This window comes from Rhodnius prolixus, unplaced genomic scaffold, assembly GCF_049639745.1.
Source record: "Rhodnius prolixus isolate KJV_2025 unplaced genomic scaffold, Rpr scaffold_4, whole genome shotgun sequence".
Classification (NCBI taxonomy): domain Eukaryota; kingdom Metazoa; phylum Arthropoda; class Insecta; order Hemiptera; family Reduviidae; genus Rhodnius; species Rhodnius prolixus.
Genome location: NW_027411614.1, coordinates 42,623,611 through 42,648,187, shown reverse-complemented (window position 1 = coordinate 42,648,187; position 24,577 = coordinate 42,623,611). Strand labels below are relative to the sequence as shown.

At 31.5% G+C, this 24,577-nt stretch overlaps 2 protein-coding genes across 7 annotated transcripts in view; one reads left to right on the top strand and one right to left on the bottom strand.

Moving 5' to 3' along the window:
- The window catches only part of sona (sol narae metalloprotease), a 115,883-nt gene extending 103,341 nt beyond the window's left edge, over positions 1–12,542 (top strand). For 2 of the 5 annotated variants that reach the window (XM_074131180.1, XM_074131181.1), the window contains exons 10-18: positions 4,389–4,531; positions 6,311–6,366; positions 7,582–7,708; positions 7,840–8,004; positions 8,814–8,940; positions 9,032–9,136; positions 9,313–9,440; positions 11,293–11,357; positions 12,275–12,542. In XM_074131180.1, coding sequence (XP_073987281.1) covers positions 4,389–4,531; positions 6,311–6,366; positions 7,582–7,708; positions 7,840–8,004; positions 8,814–8,940; positions 9,032–9,136; positions 9,313–9,440; positions 11,293–11,357; positions 12,275–12,420 — 1,062 coding nt within the window. In that variant the 3' untranslated portion in view covers positions 12,421–12,542. Of the gene's footprint in view, positions 1–4,388; positions 4,532–6,085; positions 6,139–6,310; positions 6,367–7,581; positions 7,709–7,839; positions 8,005–8,813; positions 8,941–9,031; positions 9,137–9,312; positions 9,441–11,292; positions 11,358–12,274 lie in introns of all 5 variants that reach the window. The other 3 variants (XM_074131182.1, XM_074131184.1, XM_074131185.1) reach the window with 3 other exon arrangements.
- LOC141455791 (homologous-pairing protein 2 homolog) lies at positions 1,437–7,224 on the bottom strand. 2 transcript variants are annotated; one of them, XM_074131189.1, is made up of 4 exons: positions 6,577–6,613; positions 4,463–4,566; positions 4,106–4,348; positions 1,437–2,244 (listed from the first exon to the last, which is right to left on the bottom strand). In XM_074131189.1, the coding sequence occupies exons 2-4, from the start codon at positions 4,466–4,468 to the stop codon at positions 1,867–1,869; spliced, it is 627 nt and encodes a 208-aa protein (XP_073987290.1). In that variant the 5' UTR covers positions 4,469–4,566; positions 6,577–6,613; the 3' UTR covers positions 1,437–1,866. The 2 variants fall into 2 exon arrangements, with proteins under 2 accessions (XP_073987290.1, XP_073987291.1); XM_074131190.1 differs by lacking the exon at positions 4,463–4,566 and having other exon boundaries at positions 1,438–2,244; positions 6,577–7,224.
- Positions 12,543–24,577: the final 12,035 nt, after the last annotated feature.

Genomic DNA, 24,577 nt, shown 5'->3' with positions numbered 1-24,577 from the left:
TTTACATATTGTTGGCTTAGTAGTTTATTTCCATGACTTAATAGTCACAGAAAATAGAGTAAAAGTTTTGGTTTGGTAAAAAAGTCAAGATTTCAGTGGCCTGAAAAAAAATATTGATAGAATAAAAAAAACCCACTAGGTAAGAAAGCCAAAAACATAATCAAATCTTTCACAGTTTTTCAAGTACCCTTAACAATTACAGACTTACGTTTAGCTTTTCATCTTGGAATTAAAAAATTTGAGATTGCAGGAGCTTTAGATAAGTTGGTGTTCACAGTGTCAAATTTAAATTTTTACCGAGACCATCAAGAATAATCTCTCAGTTTGAGAATATTTTCTCAGAAATTGAGATAAGTTTTTTTGGTTAGTCATATTTGGTAGATTTTTTGTTTAAAGCTAATTTCAGTGTGAAATTCAAAGAGGCACGCAATATATTAAGAAAATTATTTTAAAGGCAATTATAGTTAAATCATTTGTGCAAGAGAAATCAAAAGAACCCATCGGAATGAGACATTTTTAAAGATGTTTTTTAACCATGATGTTCAAAAGAATAAAACTTTTTGGTAAAAAATTTAAAAGAAAAGTAATAGAAACTTAAAAATTGAGCAATCCTTTTGTAAATCAAAACTTATTAGGGATGAAATATAACTATATTTGTAATAATCAACATTTAATGACTGAAATTGGCATTATCTTTCTTCCTTCTGGAGTAATAAAGCAGTCAGCAAAAACAATGAACAATACTTAGTTTACCACGCTATAATTCCTCAGTAACTTATAAAAATTAGTAAAATATTTGTATAGTAGGTATATTATAGTTTAAGAAATCACTTACATACAGTAACATATCCTCAAAGTATCAATAGATCCGTTTCCAGTTCACAAAATTCTTTAATTAATAGAAGCAACACAATGGTTTTGTTTTAAAGAGATTACACTTTAAAGAAATAAATTTGTATTAAGTAAGCAATAAAACTTGGAAAAACTTAAATCAGAAATTGTCCGCCATGAAAACAAACGTCTCAATATGTTGTACTAATAGACTACCATGCTCTCTATTGACGATTGTAGCAACTATTTATGTTGCTATCCACCATGACATCATAAAATAAACTAATTCTATTTTTAAAGATTTTTGGATGAAGAGATTTATTTTTACCGTTAAATTAATCTCTCTATTTACTTACTTTTTAAATTAATTTAATATTGTCTATAATTACTCTTTTTGTAACATATACAATAAAAGTTAGTTTGTAATTAGATTTGCTTACTCCTTTTCTCTTCGTGTAGAGACGTCTATAGGGTAACAAAAAAAAAAAGATAATACTGCAAATAACTAATATTTATATAAATTTAATGCCAGCACTCTAAACCTCTTACTTTGATTTGAATTCTTGGGTACTGAAAAAAAAAACAAAAAAAGAATTTGAGGAGAAATCAAAGAATTGTACTAGATTAGTGCAGTTTTATTTAAGAATATCCATTTCTATAAGAGTGTAATGAATTCATTATATGAAAAACATATTAAAAGTTGAAAAATTCATCAAGAACAAAACAATGAAATTCTCTGTAAATATACAATAAAAGATTCCTTCCTTTTTTTAAAGAGAAAAAATAAAAACAAATACATAGAAATGAAGATAAATATAGAATACAGCGTTTAATAACATATTTCCAATAAAATGTTGATAAACATGTTTAAAAATTCTTAATGTATAAAATGAAAATATTACAATTTGCATGTACATCTTTACAAGTCCGTTTTTGAAACTTTGCAATGCTTTTTAGTTTTTTTTTAAATCATTGAAAAAATGTAGCAAAAAACAAAACTAGTTCAGGAGTTTAAGCAACAAATAAATTAACAAATTAATTCAGAATCTGTTCCAAAATTTGATCCCCATCCTGATCAATACCAATCTCTTCTAATAATACTTTTTTAGATTTTGGATAATTTTCTAAAATTTCATTTATAACGTTCATACATAAACGTTTTCGTTTTTTAAATTCATTTAGATTTGCAGTTTTCGCCTTAGATATTGCTATTTTCTCTTTTTCGGGTATTAGATTTGTAGATTTTTTTAACAGTTCAATTTTTTCTGACATTCTTGTATTTGCATTTTTCAATAGATTAACTTCATTTAAAGCGTCTTCTGTTGTCGGTTCGGATAGTAATATTTTTAATGAAGCTTCTGTGGTTGTTAATTCATTTTTTAGATTTGTTAGTAAATTTGTTGTGGATGCTATCTGAAACAGCAATAAACATTGTAAGACTGCAAACATTATTGTAATTTTGTTCGTAAAATCTACCTTTCCAGAATTGTGGGAATTATTATGGGAAGAGATTAGCTCAACGGTCAGCATACACTGGATTCCGACGCGGAGATCCTCGGTCTGAATCCAGCTGCTGGCCCTTAGATTTTCTCTTGGAGCTTTTTACAGCTCACTGTCCGGTGATAGTGACGTAACCAAAGAATACTGTCCGGCAGTGTACTGAAAGAAGCTCCAGGCACCAATAACCTCAGATGATGCGCCTTGGATTAAAAAAATATAAATAAAATACAAAATTACATTTACAAAAAAATATATATATCGTATATTTATTCTTTGTTCAGATCTTGCTAAAAATTCTACTTCTTCCGTTTTTCTCGAAGTCCTGCCTTCTTCCACCGATATCAACATTCTTCAACTCGTTAGTTTTTAAGCCTAGTTTTCATGGCTGGTTCTGTGCTAATAATTATTTCCCAAACGTTAGGTTCGAAAAAGTGTCAATTAGATCATTCGTTAGCTTACTTTAGTAACAAGAGATGCGCTACTACTTTATCTTTTTGATTATACTATAGAACTGTGGGCTCTATAGACTATGGCAATTAAATTGATAGTGATGAAATGGTCTAAATGGGATGCTGAGTAGGATGAACTATTTAGAGAACCTATCTCTAATGATGAAATTAGGTGCTACTGGAAACATATCATGTATGCCTTTTATAGCACAGAAATATTTTTTGTTGAGCAGGAGAGAAATGGTTAAACACATTTTAAAGGTTTCAAAAGCAGAGAGCAAAAAGAGCTCGAGACCCCAAAAAGGCTGGATCTTGGACGAGGCTATAATATGAGGAGCCTATAATAGTAAGCCTCACTCGGCAAGCAAAGCTGGAGTGACAAAGGTGGCGTAATGGCCTTTATGGGGTAAACGAATCAGAAACGATATATATATATATATAAAGAAAATAATGGATAAGTAAATAACAAAAAACATATTCTTGCAAAAAGTTACTTAGTTGCCGAAACTGGTTTTGTATCAAACTGTGTCTGCTACAAACTCAACTGAGTTTGGTAGCAGACTAACAAGCGCTGGATGAAACCAGATAAAATACATCTTGAAACCATTTGTCATCTCATTCTTGATGGATCAGTAACATGGAAATTCTTAATACCATTTGACCTACTTGTAGATTCCTGGTGTAGTTTTGTACAATTGCTAAACCAATGAAAATTGTCCAATCTCACTAATCAAACTTCCAGCTAATTTCGGAGAGTTAACTATTACTTTCCACTTAAATATAATGTAAACTTTCCGGGCAGTCATTAATTTTGCGCGATTGTAACAAATCCATAATCGTATTTAATTGATTCATTGTATCTTTCAATATTTCCGGGTCAAAAGTTTTTTTCTTCTTATTCAAGTCTGTATATATATCTTTCATAATCTTCTCAACAGAATCTAAATTTTGGATAATATTTGAAACTAGACCATTGACTTCGTTTTCCTGAAAAGAATTTTAAAAAAACCTAATGTGAAATTCTTAACGACTTCATTCTACTATAATTATTGTAATAGATTTTTTAAAAAAACACTAGGTCGCAATAGTAATAGATTTGAAAAAAACCTAATGGCAAATCACAAATCAATTCAGTTTCAATCAATCCAACCTGTTAAACTACGAAAAAGTTGGGTCAAAATACTTCTCTTGTAGCAAAACGTAAAAGGAAAATATTTCTATGAGGTGTATATACGAGAAGTTGCAGTAGAGAAGTTTAATCAGGACATTAAACACAAAGTTTTCAAGAAATTGTAAAAATAAAAAAATTAACTAAGTTAACTTACCTTAGCATTAAGTTCTGTTAATTCTTCATCGTTATTATCTTCAGCAGTTTCTTTCTGTTTAATACAATATACTTTTTGTTTACCATAAACTTTTTCAATAATACTACCATCGGCCACTAATTCATCTAAACTTTTTTGTATTTGTGATTTAGAATATTCTTTGTGCATATTTTGTACAATATCATTTGCTGAATATGGCCGATTTGTGTCCTGTAAATATTTTAATACTGCTTGTGAAGCCATCTGAAATCATTGCAATATTATTATTATTTTGACTTTTTAGGGACGAGATGCAACACCATATTTAGAAAGGAACCGAGTCGGCAGAGATGCTATAGATTCAGCGGCTGCACTTACTGACATGGGCAAATATCTGTTCCGTGAAAGAAGATTACCAGTTTATGATATTGCAGTGGCTATTACTAAGTAGGAAACTCTATGACAAGTTATTATCGATAGTACTGAAAACAAAAAATAATATTATTGTTCTTAGGAATTTCAGCATTTGGTAAAAAATATTAATAATATTTTCTGGTTATTGTCCATTTGACTTAAAGAAACTGAACAGACTTTTATAATAATGAATGGCTTTGGTCAAAAGCTTCATAATTACAAACTTACTCTTAAAATCAACCACCTTAGTTTGCTTAAGATTATTATTCTAGTAAATTGCAGTTAAAACGATCTTAACTAGTAAAATGTTAAATTGTAACAAACCAACAACGTACATGATACCATGAAATATTATAAAAGAAAGAGGTTAAATTAACTTTCCTCTTGGTCTTTCTTGTGGGTATCACAGTGGTTCCAGTTGCATTTCGCTAACTTGCCAATTGATGGCAGTGAACATTCTGCTTCCGGCTCAGATAAGCGACTTGATGTGCTCATTGGGTTGGATAGAAGACTAATTTCAGCTCTGGTACACTTCGCCAAAAGGTCAGCCGTTTCATTCCAAGCTGAGTGATTCATTGAGGATTAAGTTTCTACTTCTTTCTTCTTATGCCTTCAGTCAGTTCTTGCACATTCAGAGAACAAACATTTCAAGCTGCTAAGATTGGCAACGCTAACGTCCTGTTGCTAATTCCCATAAGTAAAACGTTATTGCCTTTAATGCCAGAAATGCAGTCTTAAGATCCCTTTCGCAATTAGAGACTTCTTCACCAACTAGAATAGTGTCGTTAGTATTGACAGCACCTATGGTGGAGCTTGCGTCCTAAACTGATCCATCTGCAGGAAGCCATTCAAGCATCCTCATTGATCGTTTTTATGACTATTGCTTTCTGCTGTTTCACTTAATTTGACATTTTCGTTCAGCCCAGGAAGCATCTGACTTAATAACATTTCCAATCTGAGAACTTTTCGAGTTCTCAGAAATTTTAAGTAATCTAATTTTAGTTATGTTAATAATGGATCCTAGAAGGCATATTTTCCAATAAAGCTCACTTGCATTGACTCTTAGAGGGGACGACATTTGCAAAGAAATATGTAATGTACACCTGACAACACCATCATTCGGCAAGGAATGGTTGTTTGGGTAGTTACTAGATGATGAATGAGTTGTATTTGTAAGTCAATGGTAAGTTACTTAATGTATGCTTTTCTTTATTTATCAATCATATAAGTCGTATAACATTTGTATTTATAATTACTCAATAAATAGTTTAAGGAAGTGAACACTACTTTTACATTTTAGTAAAAATGAGAACCTATTGGTTCCAAATATCTATGGCTGGAACTGAAGGAAGTTTCGAACTCAGGATATTATATAACAATCGCAGAAGTTACTTATTAGTAATATTTTCTATCCAAATTAGCAAATTTATGAAAACGATACTTTGTTAATAATCAAATTAATAAATTAGGGTTTACTCTCATAATCGAAAATGACATCAATAGTTTTCATAGATAATAAAATAACATCTTAAAGAAAACTTTCAGTTGACACTAACCCCCCGAAACACTAAAAGGCGTAATTTTCAGATATGACATGTGCAGAAGACGAAAAGGAGGAAGATGTACAAAAGGAACAGCCGGTAAGCTATAAAGTAGAAAAGAAAACTCAACTCTTCATAGGTCACATGGAAGGAATAAAATAAAACTAACACTTTGTACATAGCTTGTTTGGGAAGAAAAAAGGTTTTGTGGAAGGTTTTTTTTACCGTAAAAATAATCAACATTTTGTTGTGTGTTTTTGTCTGCTTTTAGATTAGACATGTGCCGGCGACAATTCCCCAAAGACACATGTAATCGCGGAACAGCAGGTAAAATCTGAATGACGAGCTAAATTTTTGCCAATAAAGTCTCCTTTTATTAAGTGTTCTTTTTCCAGAGTAACCCCATTTCTATTCTACGTTTTCAATTAAAATTTCAGTTAAAACAAATTTTTCGATTTACCAAAATCATTAAGCCCATCATGAATGTTAACTCTTTAATTTTTATTAAAAAAAAATAAAAACTATAGCCATACATACCTTTATATGAGGAAATGTAGAAAAACAAACCTAATCTTGAACATAGCAAAAGCTCCAAATTTCGCGCTCTTTTTTTGAAACCTCGCCTTTGGTTATCTGATATGGATATGTCGTTTGATTCCTTTAAATCGATCTTATTCTTTGAACTTTCCTAGTGTATGTTAAAAATTACCATTTTTTGGGGGGCAAGAACCTCTTAATTATATACTTTTAAATAAATTTATGGCTGTAGTTTGCATTATTCCTTCCAGAGTAACAGAATAATATTTCATTTTCTTCTTTGAAATTCATGCATAATTTCTTCTCAGAATTTTTTCCAAGAATGTCTTTTTTTACTATTGTTTTTTCTTACTTTATTTATATATTTGCCAAACCGACGAATATGGATTTCTGGAGGAGGTAAGATTTATTTAGAAAAAAAAAAGAAAACCTGCTGTGTTTCTTCTTCTATTAATCAATTTTTTCTTTTGTTTTCTCTTGTTCTCTATCAAGTGTTATGGAAATTAGTTTTCAAGATTAACAATTGCACCGTGCACTAAAAGCTTAATTGTTTTGAGTATTCAGCTATTAATGAACGGGATTTTCTTTTTTATTATTCTTGTTAACAAGTATTAATCAATTCAAATATTTTAACTAGCATGGCACACTTAACAAAAAGTAACTATGCTTATGTTTGAGATTATAACTTTCGTGCTTATTTTATTTGAAATGTGTGATTTTGACTTGTGTTTCTTACCTGTTTGCTTATAATATGTGCGTACTTCATTTTATTTATTAAATTATTCTTCTTTTTTCTAGAGTAAATTAAAAATATTTAATTAGTTAGCTGACAACTTTATTAAGAATAACGAATAATATTTATATACCATTTGGTACTGTTTTATTTAATTGATTATTTACTGAAGCTTTATTTAAATTGTTGATACTGTTGATTAGTTTTTTGACAGATAAGTAGAGCTTTTTTCTCATTATTATTCAATTAACTGGTCTCAAACAAAATTACAGGTTTCGCATACGTTGGTGGAGCTTGTGTTGTGAACAAAAGGTTGGAGAAAGTGAACTCTGTGGCAATCATAGAGGATACTGGTGGATTTAGCGGTATAATAGTGGCTGCCCATGAGGTTGGACATCTGTAAGTAATCAAGTTTTTTTTACAGGCTCTGGCATTATCCCAGACGTTTTACTGGAACTGTAATATTGGGTCAGTTGTTTCAATTTCATGCTTAATTCATTTTTTTTTTCTTTTGTTTAATTGAAATTTAGGTTGGGAGCCGTACATGATGGTTCTCCACCACCAACATATCTTGGAGGTCCGGGTGCTGAGAGATGTCGCTGGGAAGATGGTTATATCATGTCCGATTTGAGGCATACTGAAAAAGGCTTCCGATGGTCACCATGTTCCATTTCCAGTTTTCACCATTTTCTCAAGTATGATTTATTAGTTACTATTATTATTTTGTAATGAAAGGCGCCTCAACATTTGAGGACATTTCTTGCCTGGACCAGTTTTCAGTACTCTGCCTACCTCCCTACAGTGTTCTCTCGTTAGAGACAACATTGTTCATTACCAGACAGTGAACTGTAATAAGCTCTGAATTTACAATTTTTTGCAAAAATCTTTTAATTTTCATTTTTTTTTTGTCATTCTCTCAAACATAGCTTAAAAGATTTTCTAAAATCTTTGAGTTCATGATACACACACTTTTCTTGGACAGTTAATTTTAGTAGAGTTTAGAGAAAGGAATCGAGTCAGGCCTTTTTAAGTGTCATTAATTTAAAGTAGTACTTTAATCGGCCTAGTTCCCTTTATAAATGTTAATGAAAATTCTGACTTAAAATCACAGTACGAAGCAAATTAATGAATTGGCCACTTTCCTTTTTGAGATATATAAGATAATAATATATAATACTGATATACATTATGATTTATTAGTTTTCCAAATTTTCATCTTTCGCGCTACTGATATCACTAAACCAACTTTTTATTTTTGTTTGAGAATTGTTAAAATTGATTTTAAGGGAATTCAGATGGGATTGGTAATACAAGGATTGCTCTCTTTTGAATTTGTATTTCGCAAGATATAACTTTCCACCTAAAGATTGTTGAACGCATTTAAAATATACAATAAAAGTTTGAAAAATCAGTAATTTAAAACTATTTATTCACAATATTTGCTTCTCATTCTCAATTCATACAATAGTTCTAATTAATTTTATTTTTTCTTTTTCAAAAATAGTGGAGATACAGCAACTTGCCTCTACAACTCTCCTCACGAGGATGAAAGCCTACCGCGAGTATTACCTGGAAAATTACTCTCACTAGACGCACAGTGTCGTCGTGATAGAGGAACTTCTGCTTGTTTTGTAAGTTCTCAAAGTTATCTTGGTTTACCACGAATATAGGTTCTTATTCATGATATACATTATTTATTTTTTGAATAAATTTGTTTTACAGAAAGATGAAAGAGTGTGTGCCCAACTGTTTTGTTTTGATTCTGGTTCTGGATATTGCGTCGCATACAGACCTGCAGCTGAAGGTTCACCTTGTGGTGATGGTCAGGTATTGTCAACTTCTTTTAACTTGTAGGTTAAAATAGATTCTGATTTTTGAATGTAACTATAGTAAATTATTTTGAGAGTTAACTTTAAATGAACAGAAATATTCTAAGAGTTTCTTTGATTAGTTTAAAAGTTTTTGTTTTTAGTTAACTACATTAATTGTCATACTTTTTTCAGATGTGTAACAGTGGTAGATGTCAAGTAGAACACGAAAACATCATACCTGATTATTCACAACAGACTGTATCCTACGTTAGAAGAAATGGACAGACAGTATCGTTAGATGGAAATTCTACTGTAGCTAGGTAATATTAAATATTAATTACGTGTTTTCATTCCAAAATAAACCTTAGATATGCTAAAAAGAATGTTTAGAGAAGCCTTACTAATATTAAATTTAGATATAGTCCTTTAGATCGTCTACATTACAAATTTACCGTACCTTAGGAAAATATTAAAGGTAAAGGACCGTTGTGTAGTTGCTTTACTGTGCTGATTTGGTGTGCAAAAAAATCTACATGGATACCATTTGGGTCTACATGGGATTATTTAAAGTGTCAGTCAATAGAAATAGTAAATTGGCTTCAGCCAATTGATGAGTGACAGTGAACGGTTTAATTATTAACATACCTCCTAACCTCCTCCAACATATTATTACTTTGTCCTTACAAAGTAAAGTAATTATTCTAGTCGAAGCGCATTCATATCTTAGAAATCAAAGGGCGTTACCTTCCCACTTCCCTAAGGGTACTAAAAATCTAGAGGTCTCCCTTAAAAGTGCTCGGGTGCTATTAGAAATCTCAGAATACAAAAATGAAGGGGTAGCAAAATCGTTAAATAAAGAAGAAGGTAATGAAGCTTCATTTTGAACGACTCCATTTAGTACAAAATCGAAGATTAAAAAAAAGTCGTAGATGCAAGAGGAACTGTTAGCAAACGTTGGGCATCATATGCAGCACTGGGTAATTTCTAATGATATGGGATTGAAACCATGGCTGTTCCATGAACCCTGTCTAATTGTGCTGGATAAATAGTAAGCAGTGTGAACCCTTTGGCACTTAAATCCGAAGGATGTGCCATTAAAAAACGACTTAAGAAAAATCCCTGGAGCTTGCAAAAACGTGGATGGGTTTTTCTTATGGGAATTATCAGGGGTTGGTAAAGTAAGCTACTTTGGGCTACAGTGTCTGGGAATCGAGACCTACCTATTTAAAATCAATTCATTTTCGGTACTTAATTAAATGTATTTTTTCGGAGTTTTCTACATTACGACCTTCAATTAGATTTATTAGACTCCTCATTAGTGCTAAGTGAGACCATCCAGCAGGTTTAGAAGCCCGGTAATAAAACACTCCTAGTTGTTGCCTAGTTACTCTATGGAAGTTCGAGGGGTAGAAGTTGACGCTGGCATCAAGGGATACTGCATAGGTACTAATCCACTCCTCCTTACCATTACCTTGCATAAATATTCTGAAGAGAGCTCCCACAAGAGGATTCTAGGTAAGGTGTACCTGATAACTTCCCAGGCGAGGGGTCAAGATAACTCTAAGAAGCGAGGGGCTCATCATCCACGCCATGTCCCCATGACCTCCCTGATATTCTTAGGATGGCTTCCTCAAATCATAAGGAACCAAGCTCTCCAGATAAGTTTTAAAGAGAGAGTGGAGTCGGTGGTCAAGCACCCTTTTCCGCAAAACCCTGACTAGTATTAGATGCCTCAATTGTCTTAATCTTATTTACATTCTATGGTTTTATAAAATTTAGATGGCTTAAATAAAATTGTCTTATTACAATTCTACATCCCATTTTTTTATTTTTTTCCGTAACTCAGAAATTATATAATGACTTTAATACGTGTGATAAATTGAAATGTTGCACATTTGTCGAATAAAGTTAAAAATATGTTAGGTTATTGAAGATTTATATAAAAGAATGCCGTGAAGTATCAAATACTGCTTCTCTTAATAAAATTCATTTTTTGGGTGAGTTGCTAGTCAAAATTAGGAATCAGTTGAACTAATTTAAACTAACCCAAGTAAAAATTAATGTTTTTTTTAGTTATAAGAATGAAATGGTATTAAAAATTTCTTATTTGTTTTTATTTATGTTATTATTGTAAACATAATTGTTGATAATAATATTATTTACAACACTAAGGTCCAAGGAGTCAACTACAGCATCATATCAAAGTACAGAATCGTATACACCACATAGCTTTACTGGTAAGAAATTGAAGGAAAACAAAAAAAAAAAAAAAATTGAAAAACAAATAATAACACAAAGTTTTAAAAGTTTCCTATTAAAAACAAAACGTCATCAGCATGAACTTCACATCATCATTATCTTCTTCTTCTTCATTGGATACTTCAATTTATTATATCTTCAAAATATTGATTATCAGTTTTCAACTATCTTTAAGCTCCTTACTTTTTAAACTTCTTTTTCTTTTTCTCAAATTTGGATGTTAATTCTTAAAATTAGTTTTATCAATTTAATGTTAATCGATTACTTATTTCAAATGCTCAGAACATTTAAAACACAGCGATTCTTTAATCTACTTCTATTGTTTATTTTATGGATATAAACAAACTAGTATCCTTGCTTAAAATCTTTTGTAATTTAAAATTACAAAACAAGTTATTGTTCTATGCATAAACCGCTTCTAAATTACTAATTACTATTTCTTTTTATTTAGCTTGGGGCTTTAGCCATTACATATTTATTCTATTTTTTACTACACATTAAATAACGTTTCTCCTCTATTTTCCTTTCAAAATTGTTATTATTTTTGGGTAAAATGTGTTCAGTTTTCTTACTGGATATTTATCTCAACAATTAGTGCATTATTTATTAACTTAATAGTACATTATAATTTAGTACCATTTAAAGTAATTTTAAAATAAATTCTCCTTAAAAGCCTGATCACTTTTTGTAAAATTCCAATTTGTAAAAACCTTAGTTTTTACTCTAGGACCTCTGCACGATCCCATTCTGTTAAGAGGAGTAAGAAAGTAAGAAGGAAAACTGTTATGGTTTTCCAAACACATTTTATCCAAAAAATATTCATTATCTATGTATATCATTTATTAAAATGCAATTTATTTTTTAATCTATTTCTGTCCTTTTTTTTATTTTGTAGGAAACAACCAATTTTGTGAGGACAAAATGGATGTTTGTATATACTTATTAACGAAATACTACAACAATTACTGCAACACCAATTACATGAAGAAAAATTGCTGCAAATCTAATAAACAATTATGCAAAACACTGCCGTCTAAATAGATTATTTTAAAATGTTTATGCGATGTAAATACTCGGAAATTTGTATTTTTAATTTAATTTTAGGCCAAATAAAATGTGACAAATCACAAATAAAATGAAGGGAATTAAGTAAAAAAAAAAAATCTGAATTAATTTTTGTTTTATTTTCAATTTGAAATTTTCTTTTTTTTTTCTTAGCTTGTAAGAATTCTTAAAAAATAATTATGTAAATAATTTTTACCTAAATTATGTGATATAATTATTCGAATTAATTTGTGAAGTTGAAAAAAAAAATGATGTGAATGATTTATATATTTTGATGAAATAAAAATTTGTAAAATTGCAAAGAAAAAGTAAAAATCCAGCAGATTTTTTCCTTGTCTTTAAATTTAAAGTTTTCCAATGGTTGGGGCTATAGAAGGTCAGTATTAATCTGGGGCAATACCCTCAAGCAATCAATGGGGAAGCAACATCTTCGCTAATGCTAGTAGCTGTAAGCCAAATACATTTGACCTAAAAAATATTTGTAGCACACTAAAATGTAATTTTTTTCTGCAAAGAATGTGAGCACCCGTAAAATGGTAATGTTAATAAGCTACAGGTGAATCCAAATAATAGCAGACATTAAATATTTTCAGGCCAAGTATATTGATATATATTTTCTTTAAATTTAGGGCGCGTATCCATTGGCGCCCAGTGCTTTATTACAGTACACTGCCGTCCTCCGGACAGTGAGCTCTGGGAAGCTCCAAGAAAGAGAAAATCTCAGGACCGCAGCTGAATTCGAACCCAATATAAGAATCCATCACTGCGCTTAATCCTAGAGTGTATATGTGAGAGTGATGCAAGTGTCAACAGAAATGTTTGGCGCCATTGTTTTCTTAGTTTGACAAGAATTTCCTTGATTTCGGCTCTCTGAAATTAGGAAGAACATCCGAATTTTTCCAGTAATTTTTACTTCTTTGTTGTCCAAATAGATCGACCCATGATGTACAATGTAGGGTAGGCCTTAATATTAACTAACAAGTGGAAAATCAGCAGACTTCCTATAAAATAAATAGAAAATTTCGACTTTTTCCAGTAGTTTTTAATTCTGACTTTTCAACGTGGATCATCCCATAATGTACAATCTAGGGTAGGCCTTAATATTAACTATTAAGTACCAAAACTGCAGTCTACCTAACAAATAAGGAGAAGATTTCCACTTTTTCCAGTAATTTTTATTCTTAACTTTCAAAAATAGATCGGCCTACAATGTACAATCTAGGGTAGGCCTTAATATCAACTATCAAATACCAAAACAACAGCCTACCTGTGAAATTAGGGAGAAGATTTCCACTTTTTCCAGTAGTTCTTATCATTAACTTTTTAAAATAGATCGACCCGTGATGTACAATCTAGGGTAGGCCTTAATATTAAGTATTAAGTACAAAAACTGCAGTCTACTTAAGAAATAAGGGGAAGATTTCCACTTTTTCCAGTAGTTTTTACTTTTAACTTTTAAAAATAGATCGGCCTATAATGTACAATCTAGGGTAGGCCTTAATATTAACTATCAAATACCAAAACAGCAGCCTTCATGTGATTTTAGAAGATTTCCACTTTTTCCAGTACTTTTTACTTCTGAGTTTTCAAAATACATCGGCTTATAATGCATAATCCAGGGTAGGCCATTATATTAACTATCAAGTGCAAAAAGAGCAATCTTCCCAACGAATCAGGAGAAAATTTTCCACTTTTTCCAGTAGTTTTTACCCTTAAGTTTTAAAAATAGATCGGCCTATAATGTACAATCTAGGGCAGACCTTAATATTAAGTATTAAGTACAAAAACTGCAGTCTACTTAAGAAATAAGGGGAAGATTTCCACTTTTTCCAGTAGTTTTTACTTTTAACTTTTAAAAATAGATCAGCCTATAATTTACAATCTAGGGTAGGCCTTAATATTAACTATCAAATACCAAAACAGCAGCCTTCATGTGAATTTAGAAGAAGATTTCCACTTTTTCCAGTACTTTTTACCTCTGAGTTATCAAAATACATCGGCCTATAATGTAAAATCTAGGGCAGACCTTAATATTAAGTATTAAGTACAAAAACTGCAGTCTACTTAAGAAATAAGGGGAAGATTTCCACTTTTTCCAGTAGTTTTTACATTTAACTTTTAAAAATAGATCGGCCTATAATGTACAATCTAGGGTAGGCCATAATATTAACTATCAAATACCAAAACAGCAGCCTTCATGTGAATTTAGAAGAAGATTTCCACTTTTTCCAGTACTTCTTACCTCTGAGTTTTCAAAATACATCGGCCTATAATGTAAAATCTAGGGTAGGCCTTAATATTAACTGTCGAAATACCAAAACAGCAGCCTTCCTGTAAAATTAGGAGGAGATTTCCACTTTTACCAGTAATTTTTATTCTTAACTTTTAAAAATAGATCGGCCTATAATGTACAATCTAGGGCAGGCCTTAATATTAAGTATTAAGTACAAAAACTGCAGTCTACTTAAGAAATAAGGGGAAGATTTCCACTTTTTCCAGTAGTTTTTACTTTTAACTTTTAAAAATAGATCGGTCTATAATGTACAATCTAGGGTAGGCCTTAATATTAACTATCAAATACCAAAACAGCAGTCTTAATGTGAATTTAGAAGAAGATTTCCACTTTTTCCAGTACTTTTTACTTCTGAGTTTTCAAAATACATCGGCCTATAATGTAAAATCTAGGGTAGGCCTTAATATTAACTGTCGAAATACCAAAACAGCAGCCTTCCTGTAAAATTAGGAGGAGATTTCCACTTTTACCAGTAATTTTTATTCTTAATTTTTAAAAATAGATCGGCCTACAATGTACAATCTAGGGTATGTCTTAAAATTAACTATCAAATACCAAAACAGCAGCATTCCTGTGAAATTAGCAGAAGATTTCCACTTTTTCTAGTAGATCTTATCATTAACTTTTTAAGATAGATCGACCCATGATAAACAATCTAGGGCAGACCTTAATATTAAGTATTAAGTACAAAAACTGCAGTCTACTTAAGAAATAAGGGGAAGATTTCCACTTTTTCCAGTATATTTTACTTTTAACATTTTAAAATAGATCGACCCATGATGTTCAATTTAGGGTAGGCCTTAATATTAACTATCAAATGTCAAAACAGCAGCCTTCCTGTGAAATTAGGAGAAGATTTCCACTTGTTTCTACTAATAACTTTTTAAAATAGATCGACCCATGATGCACAATTTGGGAAAGGCCTTAATATTAACAATTAAGTACAAAAACTGCAGTCTACTTAAGAAATAATGAGAAGATTTCCACTTTTTCCAGTAGTTTTTACCCTTAAGTTTTAAAAATAGATCGGCCTATAATATACAATCTAGGGCAGGCCTTAATATTAAGTATTAAGTACAAAAACTGTAGTCTACTTAAGAAATAATGAGAAGATTTCCACTTTTTCCAGTAGTTTTTACCCTTAAGTTTTAAAAATAGATGGGCCTACAATGTACAATCTAGGGTAGGCCTTAATATTAACTATCAAATGTAAAAACAGCAGCCTTCCTGTGAAATTAGGAGAAGATTTCCACTTTTTCCAGTACTTTTTACCTCTGAGTTATCAAAATACATCGGCCTATAATGTAAAATCTAGGGCAGACCTTAATATTAAGTATTAAGTACAAAAACTGCAGTCTACTTAAGAAATAAGGGGAAGATTTCCACTTTTTCCAGTAGTTTTTACATTTAACTTTTAAAAATAGATCGGCCTATAATGTACAATCTAGGGTAGGCCATAATATTAACTATCAAATACCAAAACAGCAGCCTTCATGTGAATTTAGAAGAAGATTTCCACTTTTTCCAGTACTTCTTACCTCTGAGTTTTCAAAATACATCGGCCTATAATGTAAAATCTAGGGTAGGCCTTAATATTAACTGTCGAAATACCAAAACAGCAGCCTTCCTGTAAAATTAGGAGGAGATTTCCACTTTTACCAGTAATTTTTATTCTTAACTTTTAAAAATAGATCGGCCTATAATGTACAATCTAGGGCAGGCCTTAATATTAAGTATTAAGTACAAAAACTGCAGTCTACTTAAGAAATAAGGGGAAGATTTCCACTTTTTCCAGTAGTTTTTACTTTTAACTTTTAAAAATAGATCGGTCTATAATGTACAATCTAGGGTAGGCCTTAATATTAACTATCAAATACCAAAACAGCAGTCTTAATGTGAATTTAGAAGAAGATTTCCACTTTTTCCAGTACTTTTTACTTCTGAGTTTTCAAAATACATCGGCCTATAATGTAAAATCTAGGGTAGGCCTTAATATTAACTGTCGAAATACCAAAACAGCAGCCTTCCTGTAAAATTAGGAGGAGATTTCCACTTTTACCAGTAATTTTTATTCTTAACTTTTAAAAATAGATCGGCCTACAATGTACAATCTAGGGTATGTCTTAAAATTAACTATCAAATACCAAAACAGCAGCATTCCTGTGAAATTAGCAGAAGATTTCCACTTTTTCTAGTAGATCTTATCATTAACTTTTTAAGATAGATCGACCCATGATAAACAATCTAGGGCAGACTTTAATATTAAGTATTAAGTACAAAAACTGCAGTCTACTTAAGAAATAAGGGGAAGATTTCCACTTTTTCCAGTATATTTTACTTTTAACATTTTAAAATAGATCGACCCATGATGTTCAATTTAGGGTAGGCCTTAATATTAACTATCAAATGTCAAAACAGCAGCCTTCCTGTGAAATTAGGAGAAGATTTCCACTTTTTCCAGTAGTTTCTACTAATAACTTTTTAAAATAGATCGACCCATGATGCACAATTTGGGAAAGGCCTTAATATTAACAATTAAGTACAAAAACTGCAGTCTACTTAAGAAATAATGAGAAGATTTCCACTTTTTCCAGTAGTTTTTACCCTTAAGTTTTAAAAATAGATCGGCCTATAATATACAATCTAGGGCAGGCCTTAATATTAAGTATTAAGTACAAAAACTGCAGTCTACTTAAGAAATAATGAGAAGATTTCCACTTTTTCCAGTAGTTTTTACCCTTAAGTTTTAAAAATAGATGGGCCTACAATGTACAATCTAGGGTAGGCCTTAATATTAACTATCAAATACCAAAACCGCAGCCTTAATGTGAATTTAGAAGAAGATTTCCACTTTTTCCAGTACTTTTTACTTCTGAGTTTTCAAAATACATCGGCCTATAATCTAGGGTAGGCCTTAATATTAACTATTAAGTACAAAATTTGCAGTCTACTTAAGAAATAATGAGAAGATTTCCACTTTTTCCAGTAGTTATTACCCTTAACTTTAAAAAATAGATCGGCCTACAATGTACAATCTAGGGTAGGCCTTAATATTAACTGTCGCAATACCAAAACATCAGCCTTCCTGTAAAATTAGGAGGAAATTTCCACTTTTACCAGTAATTTTTATTCTTAACTTTTAAAAATAGATCGGCCTACAATGTACAATCTAGGGTATGCCTTAAAATTAACTATCAAATACCAAAACAGCAGCATTCCTGTGAAATTAGCAGAAGATTTCCACTTTTTCTAGTAGATCTTATCATTAACTTTTTAAGATAGATCGACCCATGATATACAATCTAGGGCAGACCTTAATTAAAACTGTCCGGTAGGACAGTTGTATAAGGGTTGATCATCAAAAACTGCACGAAAAAGTGTAACGTTGAAAAACACCCAACTTTGACAATTTTTTTCTTTTTTTCTATAAAAGATAAAATTCCCAAATTTTCTTTAAATTATAGGGCAAGTCCTCCTTTATAACTGTAATTTTTTTGTCAAAACCCAGTTTTAATATATTAAGAGAAAAAAGTTACTGAAAATGAGCAAAAACGGCATTTTCAAAAATTGGTCTTGTTCTTGTTGTTGTTGTTGTTCTTCTTCTTCATGTTGTTACCTTTTTTGTAAACAACGTAGCGCCTAAACGCGTGAACCGATTTTCATGAATGAGGTGTCATTCGTTTCAGAATGTTATGTAGATGTGCCTTTTGGGGGTCTCGATGCTGTACATCGAATAGGAGAGGAGTTAGCTCCATTTAAGTTAGGCCCCTTCTAAAATTATGAATTACTAATAACTCAGTAAATCTCAGCTCGATTTGGATAAAATTTGGCAGGATGAAAGGGTTAGGGCTCCCCTACATAACATTCTGCGTTCTGCTCTTACACCTATTTTGGGGAAGTTGGTAAACAGCAGCCTTCCTGTGAAATTAGGAGAAGATTTCCACTTTTTCCAGTAGTTTCTACTAATAACTTTTTAAAATAGATCGACCCATGGTGCACAATTTGGGAAAGGCCTTAATATTAACAATTAAGTACAAAAACTGCAGTCTACATAACAAATAAGGAGAAGATTTCCACTTTTTCCAGTAGTTCTTACAATTAACTTTTTAAAATAGATCGACCCATGATATACAATCTAGGGTAGGCCTTAATATTAACTATCAAATATCAAAACAGCAGCCTTCCTGTGAAATTAGGAGAAGATTTTCACTTTTTCCAATTGTTTTCACTTTTAACTTTTTAAAATAGGTCGACCCGTGATGTACAATCTATAGTAGGCCTTAATATTAACTATCAAATACCAAAACAGCAGCCTCCATGTGAATTTAGAAGATGATTTCCACTTTTTCCAGTATTTTTTACTTCTGAGTTTTCAAAATACATCGGCTTATAATGCATAATCCAGGGTAGGCCATTATATTAACTATCAAGTGCAAAAAGAGCAGTGTACCTAACAAATCAGGAGAAGATTTCCACTTTTTCCAGTAGTTTTTACCCTTAAGTTTTAAAAATAGATCGGCCTATAATGTACAATCAAGGGCAGGTCTTAATATTAACTATCAAATGTCAAAACAGCAGCCTTCCTGTGAAATTAGGAGAAGATTTCCACTTTTTCCAGTAGTTTCTACTAATAACTTTTTAAAATAGATCGACCCATGATGCACAATTTAGGGAAGGCCTTAATATTAACTATTAAGTACAAAAACTGCATTCTACATAACAAATAATGAGAAGATTTCCACTTTTTCCAGTAGTTCTTACCATTAACTTTTTAAAATAGATCGACCCATGGTATACAATCTAGGGTAGGCCTTAATATTAACTATCAAATGTCAAAACAGCAGCCTTCCTGTGAAATTAGAAGAAGACTTCCACTTTTTCCAGTAGTTTTTAGTTTTAACTTTTTAAAATAGATCGACCCGTGATGTACAATCTAGAGTAGGCCTTAATATTAACTATCAAATACCAAAACAGTAGCCTTCATTTGAATTTAGAAGAAGATTTCCACTTTTTCCAGCACTTTTTACTTCTGAGTTTTCAAAATACATCGGCTTATATTGCATAATCCAGGGTAGGCCATTATATTAACTATCAAGTGCAAAAAGAGCAGTCTACCTAACAAATTAGGGGAAGATTTCTACTTTTTTCAGTAGTTTTTACTTATAACTTTTTAAAATAGATCGTCCTTCATGTTGAATTTAGAAGAAGATTTCTACTTTTTCCAGTACTTTTTACTTCTGAGTTTTCAAAATACATCGGCCTACAATGTACAATCTAGGGTAGGCCTTAATATTAACTATCAAATACCAAAACAGCAGCCTTCATGTGATTTTAGAAGATTTCCACTTTTTCCAGTACTTTTTACTTCTGAGTTTTCAAAATACATCGGCTTATAATGCATAATCCAGGGTAGGCCATTATATTAACTATCAAGTGCAAAAAGAGCAATCTTCCCAACGAATCAGGAGAAAATTTTCCACTTTTTCCAGTAGATTTTACCCTTAAGTTTTAAAAATAGATCGGCCTATAATGTACAATCTAGGGCAGACCTTAATATTAAGTATTAAGTACAAAAACTGCAGTCTACTTAAGAAATAAGGGGAAGATTTCCACTTTTTCCAGTAGTTTTTACATTTAACTTTTAAAAATAGATCGGCCTATAATGTACAATCTAGGGTAGGCCATAATATTAACTATCAAATACCAAAATAGCAGCCTTCATGTGAATTTAGAAGAAGATTTCCACTTTTTCCAGTGCTTTTTACTTCTGAGTTTTCAAAATACATCGGCCTATAATGTAAAATCTAGGGTAGGCCTTAATATTAACTGTCGAAATACCAAAACAGCAGCCTTCCTGTAAAATTAGGAGGAGATTTCCACTTTTACCAGTAATTTTTATTCTTAACTTTTAAAAATAGATCGGCCTATAATGTACAATCTAGGGCAGGCCTTAATATTAAGTATTAAGTACAAAAACTGCAGTCTACTTAAGAAATAAGGGGAAGATTTCCACTTTTTCCAGTAGTTATTACTTTTAACTTTTAAAAATAGATCGGTCTATAATGTACAATCTAGGGTAGGCCTTAATATTAACTATCAAATACCAAAACAGCAGTCTTAATGTGAATTTAGAAGAAGATTTCCACTTTTTCCAGTACTTTTTACTTCTGAGTTTTCAAAATACATCGGCCTATAATGTAAAATCTAGGGTAGGCCTTAATATTAACTGTCGAAATACCAAAACAGCAGCCTTCCTGTAAAATTAGGAGGAGATTTCCACTTTTACCAGTAATTTTTATTCTTAACTTTTAAAATTAGATCGGCCTACAATGTACAATCTAGGGTATGTCTTAAAATTAACTATCAAATACCAAAACAGCAGCATTCCTGTGAAATTAGCAGAAGATTTCCACTTTTTCTAGTAGATCTTATCATTAACTTTTTAAGATAGATCGACCCATGATAAACAATCTAGGGCAGACCTTAATATTAAGTATTAAGTACAAAAACTGCAGTCTACTTAAGAAATAAGGGGAAGATTTCCACTTTTTCCAGTATTTTTTACTTCTGAGTTTTTAAAATACATCGGCTTATAATGCATAATCCAGGGTAGGCCATTATATTAACTATCAAGTGCAAAAAGAGCAGTCTACCTTACAAATCAGTAGAAGATTTCCACTTTTTCCAGTAGTTTTTACCCTTAAGTTTTAAAAATAGATCGGCCTATAATGTACAATCTAGGGCAGGCCTTAATATTAAGTATTAAGTACCAAAACAGCAGCCTCCATGTGAATTTAGAAGATGATTTCCACTTTTCCCAGTATTTTTTACTTCTGAGTTTTCAAAATACATCGGCTTATAATGCATAATCCAGGGTAGGCCATTATATTAACTATCAAGTGCAAAAAGAGCAGTCTATCTAACAAATCAGGAGAAGATTTCCACTTTTTCCAGTAGTTTTTACCCTTAAGTTTTAAAAATAGATCGGCCTATAATGTACAATCAAGGGCAGGCCTTAATATTAACTATCAAATGTCAAAACAGCAGCCTTCCTGTGAAATTAGGAGAAGATTTCCACTTTTTCCAGTAGTTTCTACTAATAACTTTTTAAAATAGATCGACCCATGATGCACAATTTAGGGAAGGCCTTAATATTAACTATTAAGTACAAAAACTGCATTCTACATAACAAATAATGAGAAGATTTCCACTTTTTCCAGTAGTTCTTACCCTTAAGTTTTAAAAATAGATCGGCCTATAATGTACAATCTAGGGCAGGCCTTAATATTAAGTATTAAGTACCAAAACAGCAGCCTCCATGTGAATTTAGAAGATGATTTCCACTTTTTCCAGTATTTTTTACTTCTGAGTTTTCAAAATACATCGGCTTATAATGCATAATCCAGGGTAGGCCATTATATTAACTATCAAGTGCAAAAAGAGCAGTCTATCTAACAAATCAGGAGAAGATTTCCACTTTTTCCAGTAGTTTTTACCCTTAAGTTTTAAAAATAGATCGGCCTATAATGTACAATCAAGGGCAGGCCTTAATATTAATTATCAAATGTCAAAACAGCAGCCTTCCTGTGAAATTAGGAGAAGATTTCCACTTTTTCCAGTAGTTTCTACTAATAACTTTTTAAAATAGATCGACCCATGATGCACAATTTAGGGAAGGCCTTAATATTGACTATTAAGTACAAAAACTGCATTCTACATAACAAATAATGAGAAGATTTCCACTTTTTCCAGTAGTTCTTACCATTAACTTTTTAAAATAGATCGACCCATGGTATACAATCTAGGGTAGGCCTTAATATTAACTATCAAATGTCAAAACAGCAGCCTTCCTGTGAAATTAGAAGAAGACTTCCACTTTTTCCAGTAGTTTTTACTTTTAACTTTTTAAAATAGATTGACCCGTGATGTACAATCTAGAGTAGGCCTTAATATTAACTATCAAATACCAAAACAGCAGCCTTCATTTGAATTCAGAAGAAGATTTCTACTTTTTCCAGCACTTTTTACTTCTGAGTTTTCAAAATACATCGGCTTATATTGCATAATCCAGGGTAGGCCATTTTATTAACTATCAAGTGCAAAAAGAGCAGTCTACCTAACAAATTAGGGGAAGATTTCTACTTTTTTCAGTAGTTTTTACTTATAACTTTTTAAAATAGATCGTCCCTTCATGTTGAATTTAGAAGAAGATTTCCACTTTTTCCAGTGCTTTTTACTTCTGAGTTTTCAAAATACATCGGCCTATAATGTACAATCTAGGGTAGGCCTTAATATTAACTATCGAAATACCAAAACAGCAGCCTTCCTCTAAAATTGGGAGGAGATTTCCACTTTTACCAGTAATTTTTACTTTTAACTTTTTAAAATAGATCGACCCATGATGTTCAATCTAGGGTAGGCCTTAATATTAACTATCGAAATACCAAAACAGCAGTCTTCCTGTAAAATTAGGAGGAGATTTCCACTTTTTCCAGTATTTTTTACTTTTAACTTTTTTAATATAGATCGACCCATGATGTTCAATCTAGGGTAGGCCTTAATATTAACTATCAAATGTAAAAACATCAGCCTTCCTGTGAAATTAGGAGAAGATTTCCACTTTTTCCAGTGATTTTTACTTCTGAGTTTTCAAAATACATCGGCTTATAATGCATAATCCAGGGTAGGCCATTATATTAACTATCAAGTGCAAAAAGAGCAGTATACCTAACAAATCAGGAGAAGATTTCCACTTTTTCCAGTAGTTTTTACCCTTAAGTTTTAAAAATAGATCGGCCTATAATGTACAATCTAGGGCAGGCCTTAATATTAACTATCAAATGTAAAAACAGCAGCCTTCCTGTGAAATTAGGAGAAGATTTCCACTTTTTCCAGTGATTTTTACTTCTGAGTTTTCAAAATACATCGGCTTATAATGCATAATCCAGGGTAGGCCATTATATTAACTATCAAGTGCAAAAAGAGCAGTATACCTAACAAATCAGGAGAAGATTTCCAATTTTTCCAGTAGTTTTTACCCTTAAGTTTTAAAAATAGATCGGCCTATAATGTACAATCTAGGGCAGGCTTTAATATTAACTATCAAATGTAAAAACAGCAGCCTTCCTGTGAAATTAGGAGAAGATTTCCACTTTTTCCAGTGATTTTTACTTCTGAGTTTTCAAAATACATCGGCTTATAATGCATAATCCAGGGTAGGCCATTATATTAACTATCAAGTGCAAAAAGAGCAGTCTACCTAACAAATCAGGAGAAGATTTCCACTTTTTCCAGTAGTTTTTACCCTTAAGTTTTAAAAATAGATCGGCCTATAATGTACAATCTAGGGGAGGCCTTAATATTAAGTATTAAGTACCAAAACAGCAGCCTCCATGTGAATTTAGAAGATGATTTCCACTTTTTCCAGTATTTTTTACTTCTGAGTTTTCAAAATACATCGGCTTATAATGCATAATCCAGGGTAGGCCATTATATTAACTATCAAGTGCAAAAAGAGCAGTCTACCTTACAAATCAGGAGAAGATTTCCACTTTTTCCAGTAGTTTTTACCCTTAAGTTTTAAAAATAGATCGGCCTATAATGTACAATCTAGGGCAGGCCTTAATATTAAGTATTAAGTACCAAAACTGCAGCCTCCATGTGAATTTAGAAGATGATTTCCACTTTTTCCAGTATTTTTTACTTCTGAGTTTTCAAAATACATCGGCTTATAATGCATAATCCAGGGTAGGCCATTATATTAACTATCAAGTGCAAAAAGAGCAGTATATCTAACAAATCAGGAGAAGATTTCCACTTTTTCCAGTAGTTTTTACCCTT

Bases quoted from the DNA above. Each gene is read 5' to 3' on its own strand.
- LOC141455791 (XM_074131189.1), bottom strand. The intron at 2,245-4,105 runs GTAAGTTAACTT...TTGCTGTTTCAG, and splicing joins TAACAGAACTTAATGCTAAG to ATAGCATCCACAACAAATTT.